The 9923-nt window shown below is 64.2% G+C and overlaps 1 protein-coding gene across 5 annotated transcripts; it reads left to right on the plus strand.

Annotated features, from left to right (window-relative positions):
• The first annotated feature begins 929 nt into the window (after window positions 1-929).
• On the plus strand, window positions 930-8804 carry IFI35 (interferon induced protein 35). Of its 5 annotated transcripts, XM_074978865.1 has the most exons (11): window positions 946-1008; window positions 1620-2070; window positions 2214-2302; window positions 2998-3093; window positions 3282-3440; window positions 4370-4483; window positions 5176-5320; window positions 5821-5942; window positions 6212-6401; window positions 6647-6753; window positions 8428-8804. In XM_074978865.1, the coding sequence occupies exons 3-11, from the start codon at window positions 2225-2227 to the stop codon at window positions 8617-8619; spliced, it is 1203 nt and encodes a 400-aa protein (XP_074834966.1). In that variant the 5' UTR covers window positions 946-1008; window positions 1620-2070; window positions 2214-2224; the 3' UTR covers window positions 8620-8804. The 5 variants fall into 5 exon arrangements, with proteins under 5 accessions (XP_074834970.1, XP_074834966.1, XP_074834967.1 ...); XM_074978869.1 differs by lacking the exon at window positions 1620-2070 and having other exon boundaries at window positions 930-1008; window positions 2214-2245; XM_074978866.1 differs by lacking the exon at window positions 946-1008 and having other exon boundaries at window positions 1320-1740.
• Window positions 8805-9923: the final 1119 nt, after the last annotated feature.

Below are 9923 nucleotides of genomic sequence, written 5' to 3' on the forward strand. Positions count from 1 at the left end.
GAGGCTGGGTCATCTAAAATGCTCTGCAAGGGAAATAAGGTCACTTAGGAGGAGGGAACTGACATTGGATTCTGGTATTCCAGCTGGCTGGGCTCTGACTGGGCATTTTTCCAATTACCTTTGATGAATATTGATCTTCCCCTAGCACCCTTGGCCTTTTGGGAGCAGGAGATAGAGCCTAAAATTGAAGCAGGGTGACTCAGCTGTAGGCAGAAGTAATTTACTGACTGAATTTAGAGGGTTTGTGCAAAAATATGGTGCAATATTTCATCCAAAGGGTTTCCTGAGCAACTGCTGCCTGACTTACTAGGGGGTCCTTGGGGAATGGGGAGATGAGAAACTGAGATTAATAAGTCTGGGTTATGTCTCTCTTGCACTTACAGCCAAGCTGCCCTGGAGAAGGCTAGCTGGGGCTGTGTGCTGGGCAGGAGTAAGCATTGCAAGGTTCCCCCTACTGTAGGGGTGTGTATGCAACTTCCCTAGTGGGATGCTCAGCTGCCCAGTAGCTATTGGGTCTCTGCTGGGATCTAGGGTGCCCTGTGGGGCTGTGAGCAGGTTTGAGGGGTTCCCCTGAGAAGGGCAGAAAGCCCACACCCTGGCATAGCCTCGGATCTGAAGTGTCCCCAGGCTGAAGCCTGGCCTGTTGCTTTTGGGCGGGGCGCTGACATGCAGAGGTGGAAAACCAGCTGGGGTGGGAGGTTGTCTAGCCGGGGTGGGGGGGGGAGTCGCAGTGGGCAAAGGTGCGAACCCCCCGGGCTAAATGACAGACGCTGGTGCAGTTCCCTGACCCGTGTAGAGGGCGCCGCCTTTGTGCGGGTGCAACCCCGCCTGGCCCCCCGGTGTGGACGCGCTTGCTCCGGAGTGAGCGCCTGGCTGCCGGTCGGAGCGCCCCTCCCCCGCCTGCTCTCCCTGCCCGGGCCGCCGCTGGGCTGGGGCTGGCGCAGCGCGGGGAGGCGGCCGGGAAACGAAAGTGAAACGGGCCGGAGGCAGGAAGCGCCGCTGCGGGAGGTGAGCGGGGCTGCAAATCGGAGAGCGCCTGGGGTGCGCCCTGCCCTTGGCCCTGGGGTGCTTGAGGGGTGTCCTGCCCCGGGTTCCCGGGCTCCCGGCCCTGCCCTTGGCCCTGGGGTGCTTGAGGGGTGTCCTGCCCTGGGTTCCCGGGCTCCCGGCCCTGCCCTTGGCCCTGGGGTGCTTGAGGGGTGTCCTGCCCTGGGTTCCCGGGCTCCCGGCCCTGCCCTTGGCCCTGGGGTGCCTGAGGGGTGTCCTGCCCCGGGTTCCCGGGCTCCCGGCCCTGCCCTTGGCCCTGGGGTGCTTGAGGGGTGTCCTGCCCTGGGTTCCCGGGCTCCCGGCCCTGCCCTTGGCCCTGGGGTAATTGAGGGGTGTCCTGCCCCGGGTTCCCGGGCTCCCGGCCCTGCCCTTGGCCCTGGGGTGCTTGAGGGGTGTCCTGCCCTGGGTTCCCGGTATCCCGGCCCTGCCCTTGGCCCTGGGGTGCTGGGCTCCTGGGGAGCTAGAGATGTATCCTGCCCTGGGCTCCCGGGGAGCTTGAGGTGCCCAGGGACTCCACTGCTTGCTTGAGCCCCCGCCTGGGGGTCGGTGCACTGTACTGCGCCCCCCTTTTGCAGGGTGTCTCTGTTCTCCCCAGGGGACAGGGGCTCTGTGCCCCTCCCTAGTGTCTGGCAGAGCCGGTTCCTTGTTCCCAGCCCAGGTGCCGCAGAAGAGCTGCCTCTCCAAGCCCCTGCCCGGGTTGGTGTCCCAGGTGCTTCTGCTGCTGGATCCAGCAGGATGGCTCTGCTCCCTGGATTCCCTCCCACCCTGCGGTGGTGGAGTCCTGGGCCCCTGTCCCCCACCCCTGCGCTGGTCCCATTTGGGAGCCAACCTTCCTGTCAGACTGAATCTGGCCCTCCGGGGGCTGCCTGGCCATTTGGTACCAGCAGGCCAAGGGCAGGGCCAGCTCTGGAGTGGGGGGGCCCTGTGGTGAACTTGGGGCGACTGCTCATCTGTCACCCCACGTCCCTCACCCTACTCCCTGAACCTGGAAAAAGGCTGGACTTTGCCATCAGGCAGGTCCAGGAGGTGAGTTGCCCTGGTGTGGCTGACCCCCACTGTAGTCACTTGAGGGCTGGTTCTCAGACACTTACTTCCCTGCAGGAGGTTCAGGTGCATGGGGGGGGGGTGGTTTGGGGGCCAGATTCTGATACTTGGGTGCCTCCCCGCAGGTGTGACGGACATGGTGATGGACTCAGAAGAGGTAGCTGGCACCAGGCGGGGCAGTCCCTGCCCTCGGCTTCGGAAAGTTAACGTGACAGTGAGATTTCCTGGCGGGGGGATCAGTTATTTGAGGTCTCATCTTCACTAGGAAGTTAGGATCAGGGCCCTAGGGAGGTGGGGGTGGGGGTTGGGGCCCCCCTTCCACTCCCCGTGTTCCAGGCCTCACCCCCTCCCCCCCGGCTCCTGCTACCACTGCCACACATAAGCCCCAGCTCAGGTAATCCGTTCCCCTCCCATCTATGGGACAGCTGGGCAGCCGCTGTGGGGCCCCCAAAAATGCAGGGCCTGGGGAAGCTGCCCCACCTCATCCTGTGGATGGGCCTGCTCTGATTCAAGTGGTATAACTCTGCTGCTCGGGGGTGAAAAAGCCATTCCCGAGTGCTGTCTTACCCTGCCTAACCCTGGTGTAGACAGTGCTCTCCCACCAACCTGCTGCCTCTCGGAGGTGGCTCACCCGTCCTGTCCACGTGGGCAGCATCTTCGCTGAAATACTATGGTGGCCCAGCTGCAGTGATTTAAGGGTAGCTGATCCTCGAGCATGGAGAGCTCTGTGCACAGCTGAAGACTGCATAGGGAATAGCCTGGGTCCAGCAGGAAAGTTCTGCCCCACCCCAATGTGGATTCTGGCTCCACCCCCAGCTGTTTGGCTCCACCCCCAAATTCTCACTCCATCTGGTGGAGCTGGAGAGGTCAGGTGGGACTCTGGGATCACTGACCTCTCTCGGCTTTTAGGAGTCCTTTGTCCGTCTGCCCGAGGAGCTCAACCTGGAGGACGGCTGCCTCGCGATGAGCCTCGAACTCCTGCAGCAGGAGATTGAGAAATACAAGGTGAGTCACTGCCCTGGCACTGCGGGTTCCATGGGAGGCGAGAGCAGGCTGGGGCAGGGGTTCAAGACCTGCCGGCTGCAGTTCATAGAGGCCTGCAGGGGACAGGCTGGGACTGCGTGGGGCTGAAGCACCCATGGGGATGCAGCAGCCCCGGGGGGAGTCTGACATTCCCTTCGGTGCTGTCCCAGGAGCTCTGCCTCGCGGCGGAACAGGAAGGGCTGGAGCTAGCGACAGCCAGGGCAGCCGCCAAGCAGAAGACGCAGGGACTCCAGAAAGAAGCCAAGCGCCTCCGTGAGAAACTCGAGAGAGAGAAGCCGCTGAGTGGCGAGCTGGAGCCCTCCTTCCAGGCTGGTTTCTAGGCCTAGGCCTGGGCCCCCCACTCTCCCTGGATGCCTTTGGTCTGAGCTGAGTGGCTGTCGCAGAAGCCCAGCAAAGTCTGCCGCCTCTGGCCCCTCTGCCCAGTAGTAGCAGGGAGCTGTGGGTTGGGTTTAGAGCAGGGGTGGGCAGTAATTTTGACGGGGGGTCACTCCTAGAATTAAAGTGGTCCAGGGCTGCATGCACCCATGCTATGAGTGGAGGAGGTTGCGGGGCCTGGGATGGCGGTGGGGTACAGGAGGGAGCTGGGGGAGAAGGCATTGGGGTGTAGGAGGGAGCTCAGGGAGAGGGATGGGGTGTAGGAGGGAGCTCAGGGAGAGGGATGGGGGTGCAGGAGGAGGTGGGGGGTCCGAGAGGGAGTTTGGGTGAAGAAGGCAGCTGTGACCTGGGCAGGGGCTGGGGGTGCAGAGGCTGGGAGGGGGCATGTGTTCAGGAAGAGGGACAGAGGTTAGGGTTATGGGGTGGGGGTCTGGAGTGCTAGAGGCAGGCTCTGGCCAGCAGCGCCCTGAGACCAGCCAAGGGCTTTGTGCGCTCCTCCCGCCCCCCTCGCCCGCAAAATCTCTGAGCTCCTATTGGCCAGAAGCCATTAACTGGCCAATGGGAGCTGAGATATTTTGTAAGGGGGCGGGAGCAGCACGTGAAGCCTCCCCCCTCTCAGAGAGCTGCAGGGAGCCACCGAAAGCAGCAGCCGGCTGCTCTGTGCCCGAGGCTGCCCAGGAGCCAGATTTGGTGGCTTAGCTGGGTGGGGCCCAGGGGCGTATCTTGGAGCTCTCAGCAGAGCTGTGAGGGACGCCCGGGTGGCAGCAGCAGGGGCTGAGTGCGCGGAACCCCGGGCTGGGCTGGGCTGGTGGGAGGTGCAGCCACAGAGCCCCCGTCTCTGATCTGCTTTTTCCTCCTCAAGGCACTTTGTCTGGCGAAGGAGGAGAGGGGCCGGCTGCTCGAGCAGAAGCTGGAGCTGGGAAAGCAGCTGGCGGTGCTGGAGGGGAGGCAAGCGGTCGGCAAGGAGCAGGCTAAGGTAAGGGGGGGTTTGCACAGCAGGGTGGGCGCTTGACTGCCGTTCCCCCGCTCAGATGGGAGGGTACAGCCCCCTGCTAGCAGCTCTGCCAGGCCTCTGGATACCCCGAGCTGGAGACCTGGGGCTCAGGGTCTTGCTTTCACACCTCGGCTGTCCCGTCCGGGGGCGGAGGTGGCCCTGGGCTTGTGGGGGCCCTGCGGTGGCCGCCCCACCCATCCTATGGATGGGAGCTATGTGCAGGCATTGGCAATAGGAGCTCAAGGGAGTTGTCTGCACCATGCAGTGCTGTGCTGGGCCTTTCCAGCCTGCTGACGCAACCCCGTCCAGGGCCTGTCCCCAGCCCCAGGTAATCCCTGACCGGGGGAGAGGGGGCCAAGATGGGGGAGGAACGGGGAAGGGGCAGGGACAGTAGCATGGGGGCTGCCTGGGCTATTGGCGGGGTTGCCCCAGGCTGTGTCCTCCCTGGGGACGGCCTGGCACTGAGGTCAGCAAGCCCCAACCTGCTCAGTCCCTGCGTAGCCCAGGAAGTCTCCTGCTGAAGCTGCCAGGGGCTCGGGGGCAGCCTTGGAGGCTCTAGTCCCCCCATGCTGCTGGAGCGGTTCTGTGCCGGGGGCGGGCGGGGAGGGGTCCCAGCTCTTTGCTTGGCGGGCGCAGCCCTGCCCCACCCCACGCAGCCCTGCCTTTCTTGCCAGGTGCCGCCCACCCTGCCGGAGAGGAGGATGGTGTTCAAGGGCCATGTGGTGGAGGCTGAGAACGCGGACGTGCTGGTGGTCACCCCTCAGATCCAGCGGGCGCTGCCTGGGGGCTGCGCCCTCATCACCTTCGAGCAGCCGGAGGGTAGGTCTGTTACTGCAGGCCCTGCTGCAGGTCAGGGCCAGGGACCCGCTGCGCACCCACCTGCAAGGGGGCGGGAGCAGCACATGAAGCCTCCCCCCTCTCAGGGAGCTGCAGGGAGCCACTGAAAGCAGCAGCCGGCTGCTCTGTGCCTGAGGCTGCCCGGGGGCCAGATTTGGTAGCTTAGCTGGGTGGGGCCCAGGGGCGTATCTTGGAGCTCTCAGCAGAGCTGTGAGGGACGCCCAGGGGGCTGCATGCAGGGAGCCCCAGGCTGGGCTGGGCTGGGCTGGCGGGAGGTGCGGGACCCGTCCCTCAGAGGGGACCGGCTTGGGCGTGAGGCTCCAGCGTTCTCCCCCTCTCCCACCGCCGGGCTGCAGCCTGCCAGAGCGGAGTCTGCGTCCCACATCCCAGCCCCTCCTGTGGGGGACCCTGGCCCGACGTAGCCCCCGGCCCGAGCGGCTGCCTGGCGCTGCAGGGCCTGAGGGCTTTCTCCCTGTCTGCAGTTGCCCAGCGGATCCTGGAGATGAAGTGGCACGAGGTGAAGCTGGATGAGGGCGCGGGCTGCGAAGGCCAGATGCGAGTGGAGGCCAGGCCTGTGGAGCTGCTGCTTCCCTCAGCCCTGGAGGTGAGCTCCAATCCAGGGGGTCTCTACGATGCTTCCCAAGTCCCTGCCACTGTCAGGGCCACATGGCTTTTGCCTCCCCCACCCCCGAGGAACTTGAGCAGCCCCCCCCACACTGCAGGGCTGTGCCCAGCCACTGCCTGTTCCCAAGGTACCAGCACAAAATTCCTCTCATGGGAGGCCTGGGGTATGAAGTTCCCTTGTTCCCCTCCCCCTTGCCGTGGCCCCATCTCCCCAGGCTGCAGCATAACAGCCTGGAACCTGCCCTGCAGATTGAGCTGGAGCAGAGCCCCAGGTGCGTCCTGCTGTCCAACCTGCCCCGCCTGGATCTCTCCGAGGAGCAGCTGCAGGACAAGCTGGAGCTCTTCTTCAGCAAGCAGAAGAACGGGGGCGGCGAGGTGGAGCACCGGGAGCTGCTGAGCGACTCTGGGCACATGGTGCTGGCCTTCGTGCAGGACGGAGGTAGGCAGGGGAGAAGCTGAGGGCACAGGGAGTTGTCGCTCCAGCCAGCCGGGCTCTGCCCATTTGCTCCCCGGAGCAGGGAGGGGACTGGGTGGGTTCCAGTTCGCCAGAGGCTGCCCGGGGCTGGGTGTGCTCGGTGCAGGTTCCCTGGTGTGTGCTCAGGCTGGTGCTGCAGGTGCCAGGGCCCTGCGGCGAGGCTCAGCCCGTGGGCCGGAGCAGGTTGTTAGGCTTCTCTCCCTCGGCAGTGGCGGAGCAGCTAACGAAGAAAGGCCGCTTCCAAGTGCCCATTGGGAAGCAGACGTATGAGCTCAAAGCAACGCCTTACACAAGTGGAGAGATCAGAGACCTGCAGGTAGGGCTGTGAGCCGGCGTGCGCCCCCAGCGAGCGCTGAGTCCCCTGCCCCAGCCAGGCGCAAGCCTCAGTGTGCACTGAACGCACACCTCTAGTGCACGCTGCCTCTGACCCCCCTCCCCTCTGCATGACCCCTGTGCGCACTGACTGCATCCTTGCACGACTGTCATCCCTCCCCTCGGCACGACCCCAGTGCGCACTGACTGCATCCCTGCACGACTGTCATCCCTCCCCTCTGCACGACCCCAGTGCGCACTGACTGCATCCCTGCACGACTGTCATCCCTCCCCTCGGCACGACCCCAGTGCGCACTGACTGCATCCCTGCACGACTGTTATCCCTCCCCTCTGTGCGACCCCAGTGCGCACTGACTGCATCCTTTCACGACTGTCAATCCTTCCCTCTGCACGACCCCAGTGCGCACTGACTGCATCCCTGCACAACTGTCATCCCTCCCCTCTGCACGACCCCAGTGCGCACTGACTGCATCCCTGCACGACTGTCATCCCTCCCCTCTGCGCAACCCCAGTGCGCACTGACTGCATCCTTTCACGACTGTCAATCCTTCCCTCTGCACGACCCCAGTGTGCACTGACTGCATCCTTGCACGACTGTCAATCCTTCCCTCTGCACGACCCCAGTGTGCACTGACTGCATCCCTGCACGACTGTCATCCCTCCCCTCTGTGCGACCCCAGTGCGCACGGACCTGGACAGCCCTCCCCTCTGCAGGACCCCGGCATTCACTGCACACTCCTCCCCCTTGCACTCACCCTGACACCCCTTCGCACGACCCCAGTGTGCACTGACTGCACGCTCCTAGTGCGCACCGACCCCCACATCCCTCCCCTCTGCACAACCCCGCTGTGCACTGATCACACATCTCTGGTGCACGCACTCTGTCACCCCCCCCAGCACAAGTCCCCGCACACGCCCTGGGACAGCCCCTGTATGACCCCAGCATGCACTGACCCGACCCCCTCCCCAGCGCACGTAGTGACCGCACACCCCAGAGCACACTCCCCCTGACATCCCTCCCTCTGCACCCAGCCCGCAGCCTGCCCTGACCCCGGGGCGCAAGCCCAGTGCCCGTTGGCTGCCCTGCAGGCACTTTGCACCAGCCTGCCTGCGCTCCATGGCCCAGCTGCCAGCCCGGGGGCAGAGGCTGACTAAGCTCCGTGGGGCAGAGTCTGTCTCTTTGTGTGACCACCCGGCATGCCCAGTGGGGCCCCGCCCCCCAATTCTGGGCCTGGCTGAGCTGCAGGAGCCCAGCTGGGGAGCTGCCTGCACTGAGTTCCCAGCACTCCCTGCTGCTTGGTCAGAGCAGCTGCTCTGTGCGGCCCCACGGCTTGGGCCCTGCCCCTAGGGAGGAGCTGCCGGGGGCTCCGGGCTCCCCTCAGAGCCAGGCACCGGAGCAGGCCGTGGCGCTCAGGCGGGTTGGTGCCTTTGTGCTGTGTTGTCTGCACCCAGCTCTGACACCGGGGGCGGCGCGAGGGGCTGGCTCCATCGGGTTTCACACCATCAGCTGAGAGCCAGTAATGGACCCGCTTCTCCCGGGAGCTCAGACAGCATCCGGCTGTGCCCGCACCTTCTGTCCGCCCTGCTAGGTCTGTCCGTCCGTCCGTCCGTCTGTCTGTGCCCCAGCAGCTGTCACTCCTCCGCTCTCTACCCCTAGCTCCGTCTGTCCGTGTGCGCGAAGACCGTGCTCCTGTCTGGGATCCCGGACGTTTTGGACGAGGAGTCCATGCGGGACGCCTTGGAGATCCACTTCCAGAAGCCCAGCCGGGGCGGAGGCGAGGTGGATGCCCTGGGCTACGTGCCGGCAGGGAAGTGGGCTCTGGCTGTCTTTGAGGAGGACGTGGACTGAAACCCCTTCAGGGACGTTCACCAGAACATGAACCAGTCTGTGCTCGGAAGCTGCCTGAATGCCACCAACCCAGAGCCCAGGCGGGCAGGGTGCTCTCTGTCACACTGTGTAATCAGACTTCTGTTGGAGTGCCCAGGGTTTGGAATTAAAGTATGGGGGACCTGCCCTGGGTCCCATCCCATGTTCTCAGGGCTGTGCGGTGCTGCATTTGGGGACTGGGCACCAGGGGGATAAGAATTTTACCAGAGCGCTAGGGTGGCCTCTAATTTTTTTTTCCAGCCACGGGTGGAATAAATTTTATTATGTGCACTGAGATGTGCACCACCAGTATGCACCCACGCTGCCGGCTGTGGGCTCTCTGCTAGGCAGCTGCGTGACTCCCACATCTATCCTGAGCAGCTGCCCATGTGCACAGCTTTACAGGGATTATTCCAGAGCTCTCTGGGGCGAGAGAACCCCATTTCAGAGCATCCTGTTTCGGGGAGACACATATGAAACGAGCAGCAGGTGCCATACCCAACGGGGGTCTCTTCTCACCAAGCTCACAAGCAGGAGTCCCGTTGGGCATTTCTTTCCGGGGGCTTGTGGGGCCGGCCGGGTGTAGGGTTAATCAATGAGTTGTGAGACACAGGGCAGTCAGAGTTCAGCCAAACGCTGATACTGACGCGCTGGTGTGGTGACCCTCTGCCCCTGAGGGGCTGGCAGGGGTGCTGTGTACCAGCCCCATGGCTCTAGGGAGTGGCTAAGCTGCAGGAGCCCAGCTGGGGAACCCCCGTGCTGTGCACATGTACCCCACAGTGCTGTTGGCCACAGCATGGCATTAGCAGGTCCTGGGGGCGTGATGCCCTGATTAACGTGGGGTCCGGACCTTCCCCGAGGGATGGGCCATGCAGGGAGAGGGGCGGGGGGTATTTGTACATCCAGCTGCACAGGCAGTCAACGGCAGGTCTAGTCTCCTGCAGCTGAGCAAACCCCTTGTCATGTCCCCAGTTGAGGGGGAGGTGCTCAGGTGCTAGCTCAAGGGAAGGAGGGCACCGCTGTATTGCCAGCCTGAGCTGTTAGCTACGGACAGCCGCGCCAGGGCTGACTTCTGGGGGGGTGGGGGGCAGAGGGGCTGGACTAGGGCTCTAGGGAGTGGGGGAAGGGGCTGGGAGCTAGCTGGTCCTGTGCGGGGAGAGAAGGGAGGCAGCCGGCTGCAGGTGTAGGAGTTGGGGGGGGGGCTCTAGCCAGACTGGGGTTAGGTGGGGTTGCAGTAGGGGCTATGGAGGACCTGGGGGGGGAGCTATGGGGACCCCCAGAAGGTG

The sequence above is a fragment of the Carettochelys insculpta genome, chromosome 28 (genome assembly GCF_033958435.1).
Source record: "Carettochelys insculpta isolate YL-2023 chromosome 28, ASM3395843v1, whole genome shotgun sequence".
In the NCBI taxonomy this organism is placed as follows: domain Eukaryota; kingdom Metazoa; phylum Chordata; order Testudines; family Carettochelyidae; genus Carettochelys; species Carettochelys insculpta.

Coding starts and splice junctions, on each gene's coding strand:
- IFI35 (XM_074978865.1), top strand. CDS start 2,225: ATGGTGATGGACTCAGAAGAGGTAGCTGGCACCAGGCGGGGCAGTCCC. Junction 3,094..3,281: donor AGGAGATTGAGAAATACAAG/GTGAGTCACTGC, acceptor GTGCTGTCCCAG/GAGCTCTGCCTCGCGGCGGA. Junction 4,484..5,175: donor TCGGCAAGGAGCAGGCTAAG/GTAAGGGGGGGT, acceptor CTTTCTTGCCAG/GTGCCGCCCACCCTGCCGGA.